Source organism: Propithecus coquereli, unplaced genomic scaffold, assembly GCF_000956105.1.
Source record: "Propithecus coquereli isolate 6110/MARCELLA unplaced genomic scaffold, Pcoq_1.0 Scaffold556, whole genome shotgun sequence".
Taxonomy (NCBI): Eukaryota; Metazoa; Chordata; class Mammalia; order Primates; family Indriidae; genus Propithecus; species Propithecus coquereli.
Genome location: NW_012151463.1, coordinates 1079339 through 1104673, shown reverse-complemented (window position 1 = coordinate 1104673; position 25335 = coordinate 1079339). Strand labels below are relative to the sequence as shown.

At 44.2% G+C, this 25335-nt stretch overlaps 1 protein-coding gene across 1 annotated transcript in view; it reads right to left on the bottom strand.

Annotated features, from left to right (window-relative positions):
* Positions 1 to 1439: 1439 nt before the first annotated feature.
* Positions 1440 to 25335, bottom strand: part of LOC105821030 (transmembrane protein 132D-like) — a gene marked incomplete at its 3' end in the record, with an annotated part of 262118 nt that continues 238222 nt past the window's right edge. Inside the window, exon 3 of the mRNA XM_012657651.1 lies at positions 1440 to 1586. Coding sequence (XP_012513105.1) covers positions 1440 to 1586 — 147 coding nt within the window. The remainder of the gene's footprint in view (positions 1587 to 25335) is intronic.

Here is a 25335-nt window from a genome sequence, read left to right as displayed (position 1 = left end):
ATTAGAAAAGCACACGAGAAAATAAAAATGCATGGGTTGAGATTCCGCCACCCAAATTTACTCTCTTCTGGTAAAGAATGAACATGTCTATGGGTCCACCTTTTTCTCCATCGACACGCCCATTCATCCGTCCATCTGCCCATCCACATGTCCACCTGTCCTCATTTCTGCCAGCTGTAACACACAAAGGAAACCTTCTACTGAGGTAGCACCTTATTTCCCAAATTACGTCACTGGCACAGACATAGGTGACCACGTGCAAAGCTACAAGTTCATCAGGTTAATCAGCGTGGCACACTGTCACTGCCCAATCATTGAGAGCAGGACTCAGACACAGATGTTCTCCCTTTTCCTTTCATTTTTTCCTGTGAGCAAATCTTCAAGAAAGAAATCTTCAAACACCGGTCACACAATCACAAAAGGAAGAGCAGGAACGACGCAGACCAGAGGTGCTAAAAACCAAAATTCTCAAACACCAATGCTGAGCACAGGCAAGAACTCAAATCACATCTCCACGTCAACTTCAAATGCTCCTCGGTAACAAACCAGACACGAAATTGTAGTAGTTATCAGCTGAGATCCACGACCTCTGTATTAGAGTAACTAACAGGAAATGAGCAGATTTTCCAAACACTGAGGTACGAAGTTGGAAGATGCACTCCAGAAATAACGTGTTACGTACCTGAGTTTGTCCTTCAATTATTGCTCAAATGGTCAGTCACCTAAAGAGCAAAAAAGCAACCTAAGAGTGACAAAAAATACGTGACCAGACTAGGAATTCTCCAGAGCCGCAAACGAGATTTCGGGAACGCGTAATAAAACAAGAACCACTGAGTTTCTGAGTCTCTCTCTGCCCAGCTGTGAACTGATTGCTTCTAATTTGGTGGATATCAGAGACAGATTCGGGTTTTAATTTCTCCCTAGAGTGATTCACAATTCCTCCCACTTTCACAGCAGAGAGTTCACTGTACTGTCTTAGAAAATGCCTGCTCACCGATACCAGCACATGCATTGTATTCAAATCTACACGGCACACGTACAACACACGCCTGTGCGCAGAGAGACCTCGGTGCTCTTGTTTTCGACGCTTGCGAAATGGGCCATTTTGCATGAGCGCGCCAGACTTCCGGTTCGCCTAACGACGTAGATTAGAAAAGAGGTCGCGGTGAAGCAGAACCTCCTCCGTGGATAAACCCCACCTGCGTGGAGCGGGCCTTGCAGGTGACAGGCACAGAGGTGTGCTGTGGTTTTAAGTGGGTCCACTGTGAATAACAATCCACCTTTCCCAAATGAAGGATTCCATCCTCCTTACCTGGAGGCTCTGTTAACACAGACAGCAAGTGCAAACCTCAGTGGAAACAGCTGTGAGCAAATTGAGGCAAAAAAACAGGGCCACACTTGCAGCTGATCCGAATATATCAAGGCCGGTTGGGACTCACCTGTTTTCCGAGCCAGCCGATTTCTTCTGGCAAACGATGACAGCTGGTGCATACTTGCCGGCGTAGTCCGTGCTCCCCCTGACATCCCAGACGGAAGGGCTGCTGGCTCGCACGCCAACGATGCTGACGCCTTTCTTCACCTTGGCCCTGGTGGAGACAGAAATGTGGTCTGAGTCAGCTCTGGGACTCTCTGCCGGTTCTGGGAACACGGGGAATTTACCTGCACACGGTGGCCTTGCAGGTATTAGCTCAGGTACGACAGGATTTGGACAGAAATTTGCAATCACCTTCCAATCCATCTGCCCTGATTTCTTTTGAGTCATTACTGCCTTTAAATAAAGGAGTAGTGACAGCAAGCCAGCATTAGTGCCGGCGTACTGGCTTACATAACACCTTCAGGCAGAACCGAATCGAAACAAAAAACTCCCTGAAAACCCTCACGGTGGTATAACTAAGTAGAAAAAGGAAATGAATTAAAAGTACAAAAGTAAAATGTACAGTAAGAGGGGACGTTCATGGACCACCTCCCATGTGCCAGGCAGTGCTGGACATCCTACCTCCAACGTCTAGCTTTCTAGCGACATCCTAAGCTCCAGGTGAGGGAGCTGCGTCCCAGACGGGTTAGAGAATGACGACGCCCCCAGGCGAAGGGAGGCGCTGAGATTTTAACAGGCCTGACTTCCACGTTTGTGCTCTTTCTGCTACATCATCATCATCATCACCATCATCATCACCATCATCGTCACGCTGTCATGGCCATCGCTGTCATCTCCATCATCACCACCGCTACTACCTATTAATGACTTACCATGAATCAGACACTCTTCCAGATTTATTATGATTTTATCTCCTTCAATTCTGACAAATGCCCTATGAGGTCAGTACCACCTACATTTTCACTGAGCAGATTTGAACTGGCTCCCGGCCACGACATGGGCGGGAGGTGCTCGGTGCCTCCTTGTGTCCTATCAGCCTCTGCGGTGCTGAGGCTGCTCGATCTGGCCCTGTCCACATCCTCGTTACTCAGCGCCGGCCAGCGCCGGCCACGTTATCTCACACCTGCTCAGACTGTCGCAAAAACTCATTGACAAAGCAAGCGTGCTGCCCATCACGGGCTTCATCTCTTATTCCTGCGTCCCCTTCATTTATTCCTTCCTCCTTTTATTCGTGGGAGGGATAAATGATATGCCCAAAGGTTTTTCTCCAAGACACCAGTGACTTTGTTCCTTAAGAAAAGCTGGACGTGTGAGGAAGGAGGAAGCGTGGCAGGACTGGTTCTCTCGTGTATCCTCACACGTGTACTTAATTTCAGCATATTACAGGGGTACAATTGTCTAGGCTACATAAGTTGGCTTTGCCCCGCCCAAATCAGAGCTACAAGCGTGTCCACCCCCCAGACAGTGCACAACCCCCTGTTAGGTGTGAATATACCCACCCCCTCCTCCCCTCATCGACACCAGATGAATGTTACTACTATGTGTGTCCTCATTTTTCTCTAAGAAACTTCAAAAACACACATGGAATGGGGAATACATGGTAAGAGGACAGGATTTTAAATTGCACACAGTTCCATTTACAAACTAGCCTAGATGTTTGAATGTATGTTTCTTGTTGCATTTTCTCTTCTTAGTTCCTGCAGGGAAAATAAAAAAGGTTTTAAAGCCAAAGAACCAAGGGGCTCTTGGAGCACTTTGATGGTGTTTGGCCAGATGATGACTCGAGGGGTGTCCAGCTGGGGCTGCACGACCCAGGTTTGCAATCGTTGTGCCCGCACAGACATACAGACAAGGCAATGGCTCCAGAGTCCATGCTCTAAAATCCTGTTAATATAATCAGAGGAGAGCGTGAGACCACCTGCCACCGTTAGCAACAAGGAGGGGACGATGGCACTCCCAGGGCCAGGGCTTGGAGGAAAAGCAGGAGACACCTGTCCCTACTTGGGTTTGGGGAGGGTTCTCCCCGTCCCATGCTAAAAGGGGCTCACGGTACCTGAACTGCGCAAACCCCGTGGTTTACACTGAACACCGGCTCTCCTTCTGGGAGTCCAGAGTTTGGGTACCTGCTAGGCAGAGGGGGCCCACCTGACCAGTCCCCAGGAAAATCCCTGCACTCCCAGGCTTAGGTGAGCATTCCTAGTAGAAAGCACGAGCGTTGTCCCGACTATTTGCTGGAGGAATTCAGTGTGTGTGACTCCACTGGGAGACTCTTGGGATCTTGTGCCTGGTCCCCACCCCCACACACACACCCTTTTCCTTTGCTGGCCATGCTTTCATCTTAGCAGTGATCATGACCTTGAGTTTGCCCAGCAACTCGCCAATCTGAGGGTGGACTCGCGAACACCCAGCACACATGCCAACTTGACTAGTCTGCAAAGAGAGAAGGGATTGCTTTTGAGGCGTGGCCTTAAGTGCAAAATTTAGCATTTTTAGAAAGTGATAATCATGTATGACGTTATTTCTATGGAAAAAAATAACATGTTTTGCATCTTAAACAATCACCATGCAAACATTTTGAACGTGGTCATTTATACATTGGGAATGGCACGCATAGGCCAAAAAGCCACCTGGCCCTCTGGACATGCAGGTGACACACTCAGGCTGTTAGCATTCCTGCCTTGCAGAAGCTCAGTGAGATTGCAGGCAAGCAGATGCAGTGGTGAAAGACAGTACAATCCTCTGTGGACAGCTGCTATTCTATTAAGACAAATCCTAACAGCTGTCCCAATTACTGTGCACTAGAATTTTATTGAATCAACTTTGCTTTAAATAAATAGGTCATCAACCTGGCTCTGACAACCTTCTTGTTATACAGGAGATATCGGTGCATAGGCCTTTTCTAATACACAGTGGGCTTATGTTTTTCTGAAATTTTATTTATAAGTAGGTGAGATTTGGAATTCATATGATGTTTCCCTCAAGGATTTATTTTCAAGTTCTTAAAAAAGGACACCACAGTTGCTTATTTAATCCATGAAGTATCCAACATCCGGTGCTAACAATTCTACTATAGCTATATGAAGCTGTAATTTATAGCATTATTTCTAAGAAAAAACAATTGCTGGAATTTGGTAGAGGACACTGGGAATTGTCTTTCATAGACACAGAACGTTTTCATAAGAGGAGACACGTTTCTAGGGCACGTCTCTGGTGTTCTGAAGTTGGGGGGTGATGCTTACACACCACACAAGGATGCTCTTGAGTATCAAGCACGAATGTATGCAAGAAACTGGGTGGTTATTCCTTGGAGACATACACGTGGTACGTACTGAACACGGTTTGTGCGGGGCTAATAATTTTGAAACACCTATCTCAGAGCTGTAAGTGGCAGCGTTTTGAGACCATTAAGGCAGTCCCTAGCACACAGGCATCTCAGCTCCACTGGGTCTCAACCCAATGCTAATTTCTTCCTTTGTTTATGACGATGGAGTTACTTCCATTCATTAATGGAAGTTTTACAACCTACTTGTGGCTCAATAAATACAGGTTACACTGACAGCCTCATTACGCAGAGATAAACACAGCACTTGATTTCTGAAGATACTTTCCTGTAGATTTATACTTAATAATATATCTACCATGGCGATAGGGGAAAAGCCATAATTTTCCCTGTAGTATATGCACGCACCGCGGGTTAGTACAAACAAAGCCTTCTTAGGCTAAGGGTATATTGAATTGTTAAAACATAACAGCTGTATGTAGAGAGAGGTGTGCATACACATAGTAAAATATATAGTATATATCTATAATTATATATACATATATGTACATATAATACACAACATGCATATTATGCACATTATATATACAACATACACAAACACATACAATCTTCCAAGCACAGTACCCAGTAATATAATTGAAACAGCTATGAATAGTAACGCTGGCTCAGAACTGTGGCACACAATTGTTTTTACTCCCCTTATCCTACCCTGGGTGACAGCGCCCCGATTTTGCTTGTGTGACCCACCCTTCCGCCACTGTGTACCACTGTGATGGACTCGTACGTCAAGAGCTTCCCCTGCCCCTCCTCGGAAGGAGGTGGACATGTGACCTACTCCAGTGCAACTGAGAGCTCTCTCTGGAGTTCAATCTTGAGCAAAGAGATACAGCAAAAAAAAAAAAAAATGGGAGGATACTCGCTCAGCACCGTGGCTGTGGTGCAACCGTACATTGGCTCCCGGACATACTCAACTCTGAACCTGGTTGTCACCTGTCAATCAAGCCCATGAAATACTCTCATCCTCCCATCCATGAGGCTGGCTGCTTGTGTTGGGAGCCTGTTTCCTCCTTGGCATAGATGAGTCCACCTGTCTCGTCCCATTAAACCTGGCATGTGGGCTTTATCTGCCAGCACAGACAGATGTTCGATGACTTTTTAAAAGCCATCGTGGAGCTAAATGCTCTCTGCACATAATCTTTAGTCTTTGCAAGTGCCTGGTTTTCCTCCTGACTCTCGGTGCATGGAAGGGTCCACACGGCCGGTCCTCCTACAGGCACTCGCTCAGGGCAGACACGTGCTCGGTAGACAGAGCACAGGAGGGACCGCACAGCAGCTAGGAACCTTGCTGGTGTGACAAGCACGGGCACCAGCTGTTACAAGCTTTGCAGCAAGTGACCCTGCCCCCACCACGCAAAAACATAAGCCTTGGCCATAAAGCACTGATGCAGGCAGTGGCTAACACCAGGTGAGTAAACCCACCCCTGCCTCTTTGTTTGTTCATCTATTCATTCAACAAACGCTTCTGGAGTCCCGCGTCTTTTCCCAACACTCCTTGTGGTACTGGAAATGCAGTCAAGAAGGAAACAGACACGTTCCTGTTGTGATAGAACGAGCGTCCCAGTGGGAGAGACAGAGCACACGCGTGCACACACTATGTTGATAAATTCTACGAAGAAGCAAAGCAAAGGCGAGAGGGCAGAAGGCGCAGCGTGGGGAGGGGCTGTCTTCGAACGACTTGCCTTATTTTCTTACCCACATTCCCAACAAACAGTGGAGCCAGCAATTAAAACATGTGAGGACGCAGAAGGGAAATACACACGTAGATAGATGTCTTCTTAAATTCAATCTGCTCTTTGCCTAGTATGTGAGTGGGAGATAAAGTCTCCTTGTTCCTGCTGAAGATAAACCTCCGCCCAACAGTCCAGAATGCTGAGTATTTCACAGATTATTAGGTGAGAACATGGCTATGGATTCGCAGGAATCATCGTGACTTTGTGCAAACCAGTTGTCCTCATTTGGAAAAACTAAACCTTGCTTGCTCTAGACAGCACCAGTCAATGCAGCTCCCAGAAAGGGATATCTAAATTGGAGGGGACCCACATTGACCCATCACCATTTCTAGAAAGACGTGTCCAACTGTTTGGTTCATGGATACCAAACCCATAAATGGCAGCACACTCTGAACTGCCCACGTGTCTGTGATTAGAATGGGGTCACTTCATGCTTTACATGTTAATAGATCTCCCAACATGGATTCATCAAATAAACCAGCAGACGGGCACGAGAGGAGTCCCGCTCCTTGCTGGGCATGATGAACTGTAAGCCACGTCATGTCCTTAAGGTGGGATCTGGTGGAAGACAGACTTTAGCTATTATTACTACTACTACTACCATTATTTCTCTTGTTGCATGGAAACCTGGACTCCTCTCTGTTTCAGTCAATTTCCACCCTCTTTCTATCACATCCATACAACAATTGTGAACCGAAGCCTTGATTCTTCTAAATAAAATAAAAGAAAGAAAAGATGGACACAATCTTTGCACTCCAATAGGAGACATTAGCAATATATCCAGACTCAAAGTTCAAATCAGCCTTAGAAGTTCTAAATTTAGCCAAGCCAATAATTTCAGCCGAGCCACAGGACAGATATTTGCAGACAAACACCTTGGGGTGGAGTACAGGGAGCTCGCTGGCACTCAGCGTTTCAGGACACTCGACTCGGCTAAATTCCACATTCCCAGACATCGCAATTCACGGGGGGCCGAGATGTGTCTGGTTTTCTGGGTTTGGAAAAAGACTTAATTTTATTGTCTGCTGAGGGCCCCAATCCTCTAATTTCATGACAACACATAAAAGAACTGTATTGCTGTTTTCTCCAGCCTTCCCGGTTACCCACGTTTCAGAGGAATTGCTTAAATATACTTCTTTAATCAAGGGAAGCATCTAAATCAAAACCAGAACTATGGCTCATAAGCTGAAATTTTCCGGGATGTCTTTCGGGAGATTGTTAATTTTTTATTAACATTCCTTCATTGGAAAAACAATACAGGGATGTTGTAAACATTCAAACAGTAAGAATGAAGATACAGGAAAAGTTTCCACACCGCAGACTCCTGCCACAATCTTCTCCCCAGTTTAGCGTGCATTTTTGGGAGATCAACGTATTTAGATATGTGGATTTAAAAATATGTATACAATGGCAACACACTGCATATACTGTTATACTATTCGATACACAAATACTTACAATTGCATTATAGTTGCCTGCAGTATTGAGTTAAATGCATATACAGGTTTATAGCCTACAATCAGTAATAGGCTAATCCACATAGCCTAGGTGTGCAGCAGACTGTGTCATCTGGGTTTAAGTTCACTCCATGACGTTCGCATGACAAAATTGCCTAACATTTCTCAGAACGTATCTCTGTCTTTAGTGATGCATGACTGTATGTACACACACACACACACACACACACACACGCTCCATGACTTACAATGGGGTTACATTCCAATAAACCCACTGTAAGTTGAAAACACTGTAAGTTGAAAATGCATTTAATACCCCTAAACCTACTGAACTTCATAGCTTAGCCCAGCCTACCTGAAACATGCTCAGAACACTTAGATTACAGTTGGGTAAAATCCCCTAATACTAAGCCTATTTTATATTAATAATTAAGTGTTGAATATCTCACGTAATTTATCAAATACCATACTGAAAGCAAAAAACAGAATGGTTGTATGGGTACTCAAAGTACAATTTCTACCTAATGTGCATCACTTTCGCACAATCGTAAAGTAAAAAAAAAAAAAAATTGTCTTTTTCGAGACAGGGTCCCTCTCTGTCACCCAGGGTAAGGTGCAGTGGCATCATCATAGCTCACTGCAGCCTCCAACTCTTGGGCCCAAGTGATCCTCCTGCCTCAGCCTCCCAAGTAGTTGAGACTACAAGAACGTGCCACCATGCCCAGCTAATTTTTCTTTTTTTTTTTTTTTTGGTAGAGACAGGGTCTTGCTACTTTGCTCAGGCTGGTCTCAAACACCTGGCCCCAAGTGATCCTCCCACATTGGCTTCCCAAAGAGCTGGGATTACAGGCATGAGCCGCTACACCCAGCCACGTCAAGTCAAAAAATTTTAAGCCAAACCACCACAAGTCTAGGTCCCTCTGTGTGTATACGTATGTATAAGTCACGTATCCAGAAATGCAGAAGAGAAAGCACATTAAAGTCTTTTCCTTCAGCAAACGAGCACCTCTCTCATTTCACAAACGAGAACACCAAGATTTAAAAGAGGTTACAGAGACTGGATTTTGCCTTAGATCAGCAGAGAAGGCTGTCGGACACATGAAAGAAAAGGACACTTATGAAATTGTGCGACTAGTAGGTCCAGGCACAGGCAGAATCCACTTCCCTACCCCCGACATCAGGCATGGTTACGTGTCTCGCTTTGGCCGGTGAAGCGTTAGATGAAAGGGACTCGTATCATGTTCGGTGGAAGCTCAAAGTACTAGAGCTTTGTTCTGGTGTCATTTCCTTCCACCTCAGTGACTGTAAATATTCTAGAAGATTCCTATTCCATTACCCTGGGCTCCTGCTGAAGACACACTAAGGCATGACCTCAGCACATCTGTACCATGAGACAGAAATAAAACTTGGTGGCTTCACAATGCAGAGGTCTCGGGCTGTTACTGCAGCACAACTTAGACTATACTGGCTCTTAGAGAAAACCTTCTCCTAGTAGGATAGAAACATACAAACCCAAAGCTAGAATAAGAATTCATGGACATTTACCCAGCCCCAATTAGATAAGAGACACACTGACCAGACAGTCGTTAGAAAGATGTATTCTTTGAATAGAACAGAGAGAATTTTCCAGATTCTACAGCACTGGATGAAAAAGCAAAAGGTCATACCCTATTTCTGACAAAACTAATAATTGCTCCACACTGATATTTTTCCTATATTTTATATTAAAAAACCTCGATAGAGAAACTTGTTGATTTGGTAGCTTTGGGAGCTGGAAGGGAGCATTGGCTTCTCAGCTTTCATGACCATAAAATGAGATTTACTTAATCATACTCTTCCTCCCCGACGGCCCCTCTGAAATCACCCTTCCTGGCTGCGTCTCCCCAGCCTCTCCACGGATCACAAGCACAATGCTTCCGGTCCACGCCTGAGCCAGAGCCTCTGTTGACGCCGCATCGCGGCCCTTAACAGCCCGCACGCTGAAACACTGGTGGTGTCCTCGGCCAGCTGTTCCACTTTCCACAACACTTAAGGAAAAATTTTGCAGCCATTACCAGCCTGCAGTAATGACACCGGTTGAAAGCTAAGTGCTACGCTGGTTGTACACTACAAAGAGAGCCAGGGGAGGGGAAGGCAGACACTCGTATAAATAAGAAGGGACAGCTTGTACACGCTGACTGTTCTAAGTCTCCACTCGGCTTTCTTCCCGTCGCCTACGTCCACTTGAAGTTCAGCAGAGGCGGCAGTTTGTTTTTCCAAAGATGACCGCAGAGGCATCTACCTCCTGTCCCTCGCGCCCATCCTCCCATCCCATTGAGGAGGAGGAGGAGGAGGCCTTGTACCTGAGGTAGGAGTGATGCTAGGAGACCTGTGAGTTAGGTTATTCGAGGTGGATCAGCCTGTACCCTCCTCTTGGGGCATCTGCCCTTGGAGCTTGGAGCCACCACTTTAAGAGGTCCAAGGCCGCCATATTGTGAGGAAGTTCCACCACACAGTGGTGACGTGAGCCGGGGGTCTGTCTCATAACTCCAGCTGAGGTCCCAGGGGACAGCCAGCATCTACCATGAGACACCAAATATCCTGCCAGTTCTTAGGCTGCCAGTGAAAACAAGGACAACAACAGGAACTACAGCACATCACTAAATCCACGGCCACGCCTACTTTTCCAAATTGGAAAGAGAAGCTGATTACACAGAACTTCATCCCACCTTTCATTAGCGCTGCACAGCCCAGGGGTGTCCACATAGAGGCTGGCTGCACGTTGCCTATAACGAATACACGGGAATACATGCAGCCTACAATGGAACATGTTTTAGTTCGAGAATGCTCTAATGAAAGGGAGGTCTGTTTCTGGCAGTACCTTTCGAGAACAAGCCTACAAGGGGATGAAGGTCATGTCTGCAGCTCCAGGTTACTCTGGGATGACCTCTGGGCTTGAACACGGCTGGATTATCTAATAAGCAGAATAAATATAGGGCCCTGTTAACTACACACGTTAAAGTAACTAGGGAAACAACAATGCTTGTATTTCAAAAATTTTGATGGTATAAAAAGACATCAAATACTCATCAGGAAATAAAAAGACTTTTTGGACCTTTTAAAATTTATCTTGTGGTTGACAGTTTGTTGTTTATATTTCAAACTAATTATCAGGAAAAGGTGAACACGATATGCCCTGTGGTGTGCCCACACCTTTTGAAGTTTTTAATGTGACTCTGCTAACCCACAACGTATCACCCTAGAACCTGAGTGAAATAAAAAACAAAAAGTAAAAATAAAAAAAAAACTTGTTTCTGATAGACACGTAAGTGAACAGATATTCTGACATTATGGTTTGAATTAGGATACAGATAAAAACAAACATGCATGAGAAAGCTGGATGTATACATCACAATTTGATATGCAAACCTTCGGTGATTGGGTTACGGGGGCTTACATATTCTGTTTTGTATTTCTCCATTAAAATACCAGTTTTCTGTCATTAACACGCATGAACGACATACTAAGGCAGAGCGTAGGAGATGCCATGTGAGGTTTCACACTTCCTTCCCGTCCTCGCTACGTGCACGTCACGGTTGCCTGAACACCATCCTGAGGAAGGTGCAGGGCGGTGGGAAGAATGATAGAAAACGAAACAGGAACCAGAACTAACACAAGCATTCTGCGGCCTCCCCTCCCACCCATCAGCTGTCCATGCTCCAACCTCGGAGGAAGAGGTACCATTTCTGCCTCAGCCACCAGCCCTTGCCCACATCTGGCCACACCTGCCAATACCTGCCCACACCCGTCCCTGGATCAGCACTGGGCAGAGAGATGCCCCAAAGCCTCCGCTCCATCAATCCACGCTCAGCCCCAACCCCAACACATCCCTCCTCAAAACACGGTTCCTTTCAGGTCCTGCTCTGGCAGTGGAGTGGGGATTTATCCTCCAAGGTATCTTAGTGAGTAGTAGAGGGTTGTCTGAATGGTGGTTGAAAATTGCAGGAAAAAACCCAAATACTAGTATCATAAGTGGGTAGTCTTTCTCTTAAAGCAGTGAGTAGAAATATTAATAACTTTGCAATTTTACCTGCATCTTTTTTATACCCGATGGTCCAATAACCAGTGACCTCGCTTGCACACGCCTGGAACGCAGCGTCCAAAACGATGGCCCCTGGTCACGTGAATCTATTTACATTCCAAATCAGTTCAAATCAAAAGAATAAATTCAACCTTTCAAGAACTCACACCCACACGTGGGTAGGGGCTTCCTTATGGAACAGCACGGTTACAGAGCACCACCGTCTCCACGGAAAATCCTACCAGATAGGAACGCTCTGGAATGATTTGATAAAACTTTGCATCCCCAGGCACATTTTAAAGTTGACATTTAAATTTTTCCCTCCTGAGCTGCAAAGGTTGAAAAATTCAGTATATTGTAACTATTGACATTTTAAAATTAAACTGTTATATCCTTCTTTTAAAAGCATTCACTGGAATCTAAATACCATAATGATCTGATACCATTATTCACTTTTAAAGAAATACACAGACAACCTCTTCCCTACCAGATTTAAATTTTATATTGGTTATCTTCGCTTTTAGCTTCTATTTTATGTCTTCCACAGAATTTTACTCTAATGTGTTCTATTTTTGTATCTGAATGTCTTTAATGGGTCATTCTGTCACACTTATCTGTGACAAAAATATGTATACAGGTTCAAATTTATTACTTGTCTGTGTCCATCGGCTCTAAATGTTGACTTGTAGAAACAGTAGAATAGTGGTTGCCAGAGGCTAGGAGATGGGAGAAATGAGAGGATATTGGTCAAAGGGTACAAAGTTTCAGTTATAAGATGAACAAGTTCTGGGACCTAACGTCCAGCATGGGTAGCAATGGATGTGTCCATTAATCTGGTTGTGACAATCATTACACTACATATGCATATATCGAATCATGACACCATATGCCTTGAACATATGCAATCTGTATCAATTAAATATTGTAAAATAAAAAAATTCTACAGTGGGATTTCACTATAATTATACTCAACGTACACTTAAGCAAAAAATAAAAATAAATTAAAATAGAAGTTTTAAAGAACAATTACTAAACATAAAACAGTAAAATAGTATCAGAAATGCATTGCTATCAAGAACAGGGTTATGTCATCCCTATTATGCTGAAGGAACAGAACGCCATCTCTTACTGGGATAAAACAACAAACATTTATTTTTGCGTGAACTTGATGTTCTACGTGGATAGGTGGGACGGGTTCCATGTGGAGAGGCTCACGGACCCATCTTATGACCTTGCTGTCACCTACGTAGCACTTCAGAATTTCCCAAATGAAGGCACAGCAGGAAAGAGCACATGCCAGCCTCGAAATGCTTCTGCATGGAGGTGACACAGGTCGTTTTGGCCACAGAAAGTCACTCAGCTTACTTCATGGGGTCAGGAAAGCATACTACTCCTGTAGAGTCCCATCTGGCCAGAAAAAACTAAAGCAACTCCAGAAACTCCAAGAAGAGAGTATTTAATGTGAGGAATTGTCATAGAAACCATCAGCAAGGCAGGAGTAAGAGTCAGGATGTCGCAACCAGCTACCCGATCCCAGCGGGTGGTGTCCAGCATCAGCTCCCAAGCTGCTGGGAACATTGGCGATCTCTGTGAAGCAGCCACAGGAGAACAGTGACGTCTTTTCTACCTTCTAGAATCTCATGCCTCTCGTGGGCTAAGCCTAACCCAGGACCACATGAGAAGAGGAAGTCAGGGTAGGTGCAGTTGCTCCCTTGAAATGTAGAAGAGAATGCAAAGGGGGCATCATCGGTTATGGCGACATCAACATATCAGATGTGCTAGCATGGGGACATTCTTCCCTGACGAGGACACGTGTGTGTTGGAGGACCAGCGAGGGCCACTTACTGCCAGGATGAGACAAGGCAGCATCCACTCAATTCCCACATTTCAATTTTACAGATGTCATCTCCAGAAACAACGAATTGAGCATACTTTGTTGTAGCAACGACACTCAATTCTTTCAACTCCTCGTACGACGTAATTACATTGTGATCCTTCATCAAAAGTGATATTTAAAGATCTGACAATTTGATCAAGTTCTCCTCCTTCTACTTTGTTGAAAGCAAAGAATTAGAAATTGTGCATCGTGCAGAAGGATTTGTGATGTCGTCATCAGAGCAATCTGCTTTCTCAGAGATGTGATCATCACCAAATGACCTAGAGGACTGTCAGCTGGGAAGATCTTACAACTGCAGGCAACCCGTCCTAGCAAGACCCTGTATGGATGAGCAAAACACCTGTGTTTTATAAAGCAGGTGCGGGGCACGGGTGAAGCTGAGCCCTTTGACTCCAGGTATTTGCTCAGGTAGATCTATTCCAGGAAAGATACATGAAAGTAGAAAACTCAGAAAACAGATTCTCTTGAAACTATGCGTATTCACATCCCCCCTTCAATGTTTTTGCACAACAACAGGCACGCAGATGCTCCAATTTAAAGACCTCTGCAATTTAAAAATTCCCTCTGGGGTTGACAAGGAGACTGGGGTCTGCTAAATAATCACAGCACAACCCACCAACTCGAACCCAAAGACACCAGCTACTTTTTTTTTCCCAGCAGATACAAAGACTGAGAGTTTTCTGCATATGCAATATTTTATACGTTTGAGAAGTTATATGAGTTACACCTGAGTGCATAGATGGTAAATCTCTATTTCAATTTCATCCTCTTCATCTAACATAGATGTCCCGACTTCACCTAGAATTCTTCTTACTCTGTAAATCAGAACCGTGTATTAAAAGTCCTTCTACCTTGGTTTCCACAGTGGAATACCTCCCAAGCAAGGCAGCTTGATAGACTCTTTGATACTGAACCCACCTTACAAGACTTCAATTTCTTTATACTGTTTTTTGATGTGAAAGGAACAAGCACTGCCTTGCTTTCTGTCATGTGAATCTAAATTAATCCAACCATAAACGGAGCATTTTCATATAGAAAATCTACTGGTAAAATAAAATCACACACAGCTGGGACATAGGTGCTGGCTCAAATAAAAAAAGAAGTGTCAAGTGCAGGAGAGAGTGGATGTGAAACCACCATGCGGAGGGCAGAGCCACACGTGAATGTCAAAAGAAGGTGTATTTTAGTTCAATACGAAACGCGTCGTAACACCCAAAGGTGACCGAAGCTCAGAGGACAAACACTGACGTGTGTGGCAACACGCAGATTTCCAAGAACGGGCTCAACTATCTGCTTATGAGTCCTGTGCAAAAGACCCAGAGGTATGTCATAATTTTTAAAAAAGCATTTAACGTGCACCTTGTGTGTGTCTGGCACTGGTGAACTGCTGGAGACACAGCAGAGGATAAAATAGTCCCGCTGCATATGCTCATGGGGCCCATCACCAGGTAGGAGCGAATCTGGCAGGTGAGGGTAGGGGATGATGTAATAGCAAACATTTACAAAACAAACAACAGGAGTTTGTTTCCCACTCAGGTACCTGCTTCCTCCTCCCTCGGGAGCTGAGACGGCTGCACCACCTGGAACGCCGCCTGACACCTCCACCAGACAAGGAAAGGCAGAAACCCGCCTGCTAGTTCTACTTCTGTCCTCCTGGAAGTGACACGTCAGTTTCACTTAGTTTTCCTTCATCGGAGAGAATCATATGAGCATGTCTAACTTCACAGTGACAGGTAAGTAGGAATCACTTCTCTGTCCAACAGACACCAGGGAACGGACACAGCAGGGAGACACATTAAACATGATTACACAGTGACAGAGAGTCGCGAATACAATGAAGGAGAAGTCTAAGGTATCCTGAGAGAGGAGAACAGAGGGCCTAACTTGAGTCAAGGGACGCAGGAAATGCCTCTTCGAGGAGCTGATACCAGTTGAGACATAAAAGTGCATCTATGAGAGTCTGTGACCTCACCTGTCTGTCTCCAATCAGATTCCAACTCCCCCCAATTGAGGATAAACACTCCCAACCACCCATCCAACCCCTACGTGAGCACCCACTCTGTGCAGAACTTTCTAGCACCCGTGCGCAGAAGCCCGGGTTTTGAATCCTCCCTGAAGTGTGTGTTGCCTTTCAGTTGGCAACAGAGAGCGATGTCGTTTTTCCAGAACTAATTTCATTTATGGAACACTGGGCGTGGAATCTCTGCCGTTCCTCATAGCAGAGGACTCCGAATTTCTTCATGTCACGCTAATAGTTTCGCTGATGAAAATGTGCAGTGGACAAGAATTGGGAGTCCCCGAGATAGCACGGCGTTAGAATGAGTTAGAATAATTTATGGGGAGCAGTCTAGCACAACATAAGCTATTTAAAGCTGCATAATATACCCGCAAACTCTTATAAAGGGCTGTGGTTTTCAACCCTATGAGACAGAAACCAGTTATCATCATGCATTACCACGAAAGCAGATTAAAATTAAATCAATTTGTTTATCTCTGGGTTCCCCGCCCAATTAACATTTCAGCAGGGAAAGCATTCTGTCCAGATACAATGACAGCCCTCATCCAAATCGAGATATTAAAGATATAAATCTCAGGAGGTTCTCAGAGATAAATTTAATTATCAAAAGGGCAGAAGACCAACTGGAACTCAGCTCATGAACTGTCTGTGCCGTGTGTTAGTGTCAGACACTACCCGCTTGAATTGAAGGAAGGTGAAAGTTTCTATGTAAATTAATCCAGAGCAGAAGTGGATTTCTCTCTGGAAATAGAAATGTTACCTTATTTTTATGGCTTTGTATTAAAAAAAAAAATACCTTCTTGAGAAATGTTTAACAGTGAAACATTGGAATTCTGTACAGATATGCTGTGAATATATTAATTCATAAAATTCATGGGGGACTGGGCTTCAACTAACCAAGGAGTTTTCCAAAATCCCAGGTATCTGGCCCAAAGGAACAGGCCTCTCAGTGTGGAGCAGATGTGTTAGCTGGTTATCAGGTCCAAGTCCAGGTAGCACTTGGGTTCCCAAATCACGTGTTTAAAGAGTCAATTCTTCCCAAGTAGAATGTGCATCTGAGGATGCACACGTGCAAGAGGATGCTGCCGCAGACCAGTTTACCCAGTTTGAAGATCACTCCCTAGCAGAAGGCAGCCTTACTGCCCATCAAGTCATCAAACCAATCGTTTGTAGGTAGACAATCCCCACGCGAAGCAGATTAAAACAGGGAGGTTGTGAGCAGGACCTGAGTCCTTGGATCCATTCTGGAAACTCATGGAAGACTTGAAATGTCTCTGCTCTGGCAGAAGGAAGAGCCAGATTCCAGATCAGGACCCTGGCCTTTACCAGCTCTTCCTCCTTGGACAACAGTGTCTCTGAACCACTATTTTCTGACATGAGAAATGGTGATAACTCACTCAGCCCAACCTGCAGGGTCGCAGGGGGTCAGCTAAGACTGTGCGTGCACAAGAACTCAACATTGCGCTCCTGCCACCTTCCAAACCACCCCCATGCTCCTATAGGCACATCAAAGCGCTACTGCTTATGCTATGTCTTGGTCTAGAAGGTTCTTCAACCTTACCCACCTGGATAAGTCCCTTGCTTCCTTTGAGACTCGGTTGACAGAAGGTCCTCTTAGAAAGTCTTCCCTGATTTAATCTTCCTTGGCCAAATCATATGAACATCCCCTGCACCCTACTAGTACTCTGTAGACAATTCTATTATGGCACCTGCCACCTTGTGCTATAACCGATGCAACCAGTGTGTGATGTCTCATACTGAACAGTAAGCTCCTCTACTTGAGTGGTTTTCATCAGGATAGCCCTAGCTTCTAGCAGAGCACCGGGCATAGGACGTGCTCAACACACGTGTTCAATCTTTACATGTGTATTATTTTTGGGGGTACTTTGGTTTATTCCAGAGAACACAGATCTGGGATGCTAAAAGTAGGCAACAGAATAACTGCAAGATATAACTCTCCAAAATAACGTTGAAATATACAACATTATTCTGTCCTCTCTTGTCCATTTCTATAAAACCTTCAAAATCTTGCTCAAGGGACATAGTGACAAAAATTTCTGCCTCTCCAGAATGCACACAGCTTTTTTTAAAATTTTATTTTTGGAGACAGAGTTGCCCTCTGTCGCCCTGGGTAGAGTGCAGTGGCATCATTATAGCTCACTGCAACCTCAAACTCCTGGGCTCAAGCGATCTTCCCACCTCAGACTCTGGAGTAGCTGGGACTACAGGCGTGTGCTGCAACACCTGGCTAATTTTTCTATTTTTAGTAGAGATGGGGTCTTGCTTTTGCTCAGGCTGGTCTCGAATTCCTAACCTCAAGCTATCTTCCCACCTTGGCCTCCCAAAGTGCTAGGATTACAGGCATGAGCCACCGTGCCTGGCCTGCATACAGCTTTTGTTTGTTCATGTGTTTCTGATACTCAGAGCTCTTGGTTTTCAGTCTGTATCTGTGCATAGTTGAGGATATATATGGTTATCTTTTCCCATCTCTTTTTTTAATCTCCCTCTTAGTCTTTCTGAAAGGGAGAGTGGGAAGACATGCTACAGACACTCAGAGTTAGTCAGCATAAGCGAGCACTACAGCCAACCTGGGAAGTAGGTTATAAGAGAGATGTTCATGTTTCTGGTAGATAATTTCACTCTGAAAAATCTGAAGTACATACAGCCTCCTCCTACACTGAACATCAAAAGTCAAATAAAATTGTCCTTTCAGGATGGATTCAGGACCCTGAGGGAAGGACAGCCTGGCTGGAAAAAGATCCAAGATTATGGGGAAGAGGGAGGATTAACATAGAGACATCAAACCCTTAGCTGAATGACCATCTGAGATGGAATCTTGCACCTACTGGTAATACTCAAAATACTCAATAATTAATTTGCAGTCCCACCAGCAGTGTATGAGTGCTCCTGTCTCTCCACATCCACGCCAACATTTGCTGTTTGGGATAAAAGCCATTCTCACTGGAGTTAAGTGTTATCTCATTGTGGTTTTGATTTGCATTTCCCTGATGATTAGAGATGCTGAGTGATTTTTCGTATGTTTCTTGGCCATTAGTCTGTCGTCTTTTGAAAAGGTTCTGTTCGTGTCCTTTGCCCACTTTTTAATGGGGTTGATTTTTTCTTGTTAATATTCCTGAATTCTGGATGGAGCTGGAGCCCATTCTTCAAAGTGAAGTATCACAAGAATGGAAAAACAAGCACCACATGTACTCACCACTAAATTGGCACTAACTGACCAACACTTAAGTGCACATATGGAAGTAACATTCATCAGGTGTCAGGCAGGTAGGAGGGGGAAGGAGAGGATGGATATATTCACATCTAATGGGTGTGGTGTGCACCGTCTGGGGGATGGACACGCTTGAAGCTCTGACTCGGGTGGGGCAAAGGCAGTATATTTAACCTAAACATTTGTACCCCTGTAATATGCTAAAAAATAAACACAGAAAAAAATATTCAATAATTAAGGAAACAATGAGGATGGCAACATGGCTATACTGGGGTATTCCAGACACACTTATCAGCCCTGACCTAAGACACTGTGCACAGTGAAAGGAAATGTTGCCAAAGAGAGACTCAAACCCCCAGCTGATAGGAAGCAGCGTCTATTTCTGACGGTGGGCCACAGCTACGTTTACACACTGAAAATGTTTCAGATAGAACCAAGACACTTCACGGGATTTTTCACTTATTAGTTCTAGAGAACGGGGTATGCAACAATTTCAGCGATTGCTTAGCTGACCTGCCGCATCTCATAGACCAGACACCAGGAAAAGCAGATGACATGTCTGAAGTCAGGATGCTAATTAGTGGCAGCTCTGGCCTCAGAGTCTAAGTCTCCTTGACGTGTCGAGTGTGTTAAAATAAAAGCAGGCATTTTTCTGATGGGTCACATGGCGTCGTTCCTACAACACACACAGAAGCTGTTACAGCACAGTCATCGGAGCCGACAGAATTAACGGACTAGAAGGAATGTGGTATGACAATCTGGTGCCTCCGGCAAGGGGATTATTGAATCGTCTGGGACGAGGTGGTTGTTTTCCTCCCCCCTCGAAGAACTTTGCGGATGGAGGAGTCTACAATCTCCTTGGACGGCCATCTCGAGCATCTGCGATTTTTGTCACTCAACTTTCTTTTACCCTTTCGTTAAAGTAGCTCACTTTTATTTTTCCAGAGAACATCTTCCTTGCCCACTCTCGGGCCCTGTGGATCAGATGGAAATGACCCTATTCTTAGTTACAGGAATGTTCTGGATAGCTCAAGTTGGTGATTCTCAAACAATTATCTGTGAACCCCTGGGAAACCACAAGATGTTTTCAGGGGTTCTACAAAGTCAAACTATTTTCACATAATAAAACCAATTTTTTTTTACATTTTTCACTGTGATTTCTTTTGTATTAATGGTGCAAAAGCAATCGATGAGAACCAGCAACGTACAGTATCTTGGTGTTTGGTGACATGGTCAGTTCTTAGCTATTAAAGCTTCTGAAACCTAGATTTGGAAAGATTCGAGTAGCAAGAAGAATTGGGTAGCAAGAGGGAGAATGGCAGGTGTCCTAATAACCTGATCAATAAGATCTCAAACGGATACGCTTTTGCTTTCACAATAAGATAGAGACCTTCTGACTTAATCAATCCATTTATCTATCATACCACGGCGTTGAAAGTGCAAAAATGCCCACAGAAGACAACGGTTGGAATTCACCTGAAGTAAACTTGGACATTTGGGGAGAGTTTCATTACACAGGTACAAAAAAAATGGATGAGGCTTTTTGGACTGATGCAATAGCACTACCCCTGCCACCAGGCTTAGTGATTATGCAAATGCCACCATCTTGTGGGTCTGATCTGTGATTTAAAATGCACCGAGATCCTAACGTGCTCTAGATCTATATGAAGTACAGGGTGACAGAGAGAAGAATAAAAGCATTTCTCCACTGTGTCACACCGTGGAACGAAGACATTTTAGTATTCAAATGGTAAACACCAGTTTATTCGGATTTTCAAAATTAAATTTGCAAAAGATGGCAGCACAAGATGAAAGTGTTGCTCAAGGTCACACGGAGTGCTGATTTATGCGACATCCCTCTCAAAGCCGACCCTGCAGGCTTCACACAGCAAGTCTACGGACGTGACAGCCTCATCGCACCAAGCTGTACTGTGGGGTGACCGGCGTCTGAGAACTGGTATCTGGACACAAAAGTCAAGGTCAAATATCTCCCAAGAAAAAAGAGGGGAGGGGCTGATGGGTAAGAAATCAATCATGTTTGCTGTAATTACGCGACGTTAGAGCTAATCCCGTTCCACTTGAATGCAGCCAAACAGGGGCTGTCCTTGTTCCTCTTCCCAGATGGACACTTAACAGGAATTTAGTCACATTTTTTCTACAGGGTCTCTATGAATGGTAGAAGTTATCTGCAGGTTACTCTTCATTATCTAATCAAGTATTAATTTAAAATTTAAGATGTGTTTGGAGCTCGCACGCGCACTTTGTGCTCATTTACAAAAATGGGCATGGCCGAAGCATGTTTCCCAAATTTAGAGTGTGACCAAACAGAAGCACATCACCCCCATTCTTTTTTTTTAACCTGCTATTCCCAATGCAAAGGAAAGAAAGATACCGCACACCACCTGATAGAATGATACTCAGAAATTTAACTGGAAAGCTTTTTGAACAAGTAAAAAAATATATATATATCACCCCTGATTATAGGATTTAGACAACACAGTCCCAGACAGTAAATGCTTGTTATTGGGAAACAAGGATGAACATCATTCATCAAAAGTAACAGGTAAAAGCAGCCAGGTGTTCCCCCAATGTATGCCAACGGTGTTACTGGGATGAAATTTGAGCTCTGATGCAAGCTCACCTGCGGGGACTGAGAGCTTTGATCCTCTCTACTGTAGAGGTTGGGCGTGGATGACGCCGGCCTCACTGCTTCTTCCACCAACACCCTAGAGAGCGACCTGCACTGACTGACTCAGACACGGGGCACAGTTACGTTTTACATGAACTTGCATCATGTAAATATGAAAGAGGGCTGTATAAAAAATATAAATAAAGCTTCAGTGTACGCACAATGTTTGGAATAACACTGAATTGACTCGATGTTGTATGTTACATCACCTGGAGTTCGCAGGCGCAAGGAGGACGGCCCTGAGCAAATGCATCCCATACGACGTCTGAAGATCAGCCGGAAGATGGAATTTGGTAGACGGGCGTAGGGAGGGCAGAGGGGTCTGTTTCTGAACTGGTGGTTCACGGACCGCAGGGCCTCCAGGTTGAAATAATTACACCTTAGGCTCCTTTTACTCGCATTCTGAGGAAAGCCAGTGGAGTGCTGGTTTTTTTTTTAATTACTCTGATGGAAAGTTTAATTAAATAAAAGATGTTTCTTGGCATGCTCGTTGAAGACAGTGTTATTTCAGTGCATGAGTGTCATGCGCATAATGAAGAGATGATGGATATGTTTAAAAGGTGTTACTTAAAATAGTTCTTACGTGCTATAAAAATACAAACACACATATGAGTCTCACGGGCTCAGGATAGCAGCTCCGTGGGGTGGTCTTGGGCTGACAGCACATCTGAGGCAGCAGCTACGGAGACCCCACACCCAAGCAAAGTGACTCTCATAAGGGGGCTGTGTTCAGCCCACAGGCCAGACTCACTTCTGTGAGGACTGTTGACACTCTAGCTGGGGACCGGGGAAAGGAAAGCACGGAGGGTGTGGAGGAGAAGTCCACAGTGGACAATGCCAGAGACCTGAGACTGGAGCTTCTACTTTCCCAGAGGACAGAAGGGCCAGCTCTGAGAATACAGAGGCTGGATACTTTCGTTGCCTGGGTAACATTTATCAATACTTATCATCTAGCACTTAGCGGCTTCGATCTGTGGAGTATCCACCATGAGCAATTCAGAAAATAGCTCGGGGACATTAAGATGACTTGCTTAAGCTCACCCAGCTAGTCAGTGAAAGTGGAAGAATTTGTCCTTAGATCTCTGACACCAAAGTCTAAACTCCAAAGTCTCCACTGAAGCTTTTTAAAATAAAACTGTAGATTGTGGTGATTTGGAGTATGCAAACATAAGTGGATTTTCTTTGTTCAAATATTCATAGTGACTTTATTTATAATAACCCCAAACTGGAAAAAGCCCAGGTGTCCACCAAGAGCAAAAGGGATAAACAGTTGATGGTACATTCATGTAATGAAAGATTACTTAGCAGTGAAAGGTAACATACTGATAACATGCAACTACATGGATGAGCCTCGAAACATTCTGTGTTAAAGTGTTATACAAAAGAGTATGTTGCATGATTCCATTTATAAAGGAGTCTAGAAAAGGGAAATCTACTCTGTAATGGAAAATAATAGAACAATGATTTCTCCTGGTGGGGTAAGGATGGGAACTGACCAGGAAGGGCATATGGGAACTTAATAGGGTCGTGGGAATGACGTCCATCTTAAAAGGAGTGTTCATTTCATTGGAACTCATCCATGGTACACTTAATATAACATTTGCATACAATGAAATGTAGAAATCTTAAGAAGAACTATGGACAAATATTAAACTCTGGTTAATGATATGCACGCAGATATATTTAGGTGAAGCGTACCTAGTCTTTTACTTTGAAATACATCGCAATAAGATAAATAAATGCAAGAAGGGTGAAAAGATTGGTAAGCACATGATAAAGCAGATATGGTTAAAATGCTATAGAATTCAGGTGATGGGTATATGGATGTCAACTGTAAAATTTAATCAACTACATGTCTAAAATTTTTAATAATATCAGAGAAATATACATGCATGGGCTCCCTCCACTAAAATCTTTGGGAATATTAAAACTGCAAAACTTAAAAAAAAAAAGCTAACCGCAAGCAAAGATAACATGTGCACCAGGATTTGGCTTTCTGCTTTTACTAGGGGTGGAGTGATGCTACACTAGCCAGATCAACAAGTATGAGAGGAGCAAAATGCATTTCAAAACGTTTTCACTTTCATTACCTGTCAGACAAAGGTTGGGGTAGAATATTATCAATGCCTCTTTGAATGTGGAGAAAACTGTAGCTCAGAAGAAAGGTGATGTGTCCACACTCACACAACCATCCAGCATCTGAGGCAGGATGAAAATCCAAGAATCTAGTCCAGGGCTCTTTCCACAGTATCACAGCGGGTCCTGACAGGAGCAATTTGGGATGCTGAGGAGCGCTGTGCCCCTCAGTATGCCTAGACATCCAATGGCAGATGACTGAGTACAAAACAAACTAAACGAGAAAGATCTCCGGCTACGGGGCAGCCCGGTCAAAGTGATGGAAGCCGAGAAGAAGCTCGATGCCAGAAAAAACTAGACGCAAAAGCCAAACATTCCACCAAGCCCTGCTGCTGCTCGCAGAGACGGAGCCAGAGAAACAATGCGGCCAAAACTCTTTAGGAAGCAGCTCATTTTCTCATTACATCTGCTCAGTGTTATATATCAGGTCTAAGGAGATCCTCGGCCATCAGAATACAGAAGGACATTTTCCAGAAGAACATTGACATGGGGTCCTCGGTTCCCCAGACTAGTCTGGTCACCTGGGGTTTGCTCAGCGTGGTTGCTGGTTCCTGCATGACTAAGGCTCCAACCTGCTGTGTTGAGATAATTCGGTGCCTTTTGCTTGCATGTAGGTGTTAGAAATCTCTTCCCAAGTAGTGTGGCGATAACCCTTTATTGCAATGGTCAAAAACTGAAATGATTACAAGGGCTGGTTGGTGATGTAAACAAACTAAGTATCGAATAAAAATAAAAACAGGGAATGGTGGGAATGCATGCCAAATGGAGAATCCATGCACTGCTAAAATCAGAAAATGCTAGAAAGCTCAGATCCATTGCTGCCAAGTAGAAGTGTGGACCTGGTGTCGTCAGAGCTTATTTTTTAACGAAAGATAAAACACCAGTTTCTCTTGAATGAAATTTTTCTTGAATGAAATTTGTAGATTTGTTGGTGGCTAATTCAATGATGCACATACGGGAATACTTTTAATGTTTTTCAGGCCAATTTTCACCTTCGTGAGCCAATTTCAGCCTATGAGGCTTTGGTGCCCCCTCTGCTTTCTTTTCTCTGTGGGAATGCGTCACACCCTACACATCAGTCAACTGTATCAACAACAATGCTGCCTAACAAACTTGCTCAGAATTTTGTGTGTCAAAACAACAATATTAGCTAAGAGGGAAGATGGCTTGAGCTCAGGAGTTCAAGACCAGCCTGAGCAAGAGTGAGACCCTGTCTTGACAAAAGATATAAAAATTAGCCTGGCATGATGGTGCGCGCCTGTAGTCTCAGCTACTGGGGAGGCTGAGGCAGGAGGATCGCTAGAGCCCAGGAGTTTGAGGTTGCTGTGAGCTATGATGATGCCACTGCACTCTACCCGGGAGACAAAGCAAGATCCTGTCTCAAAAAAAAAGAAAAAGAAAA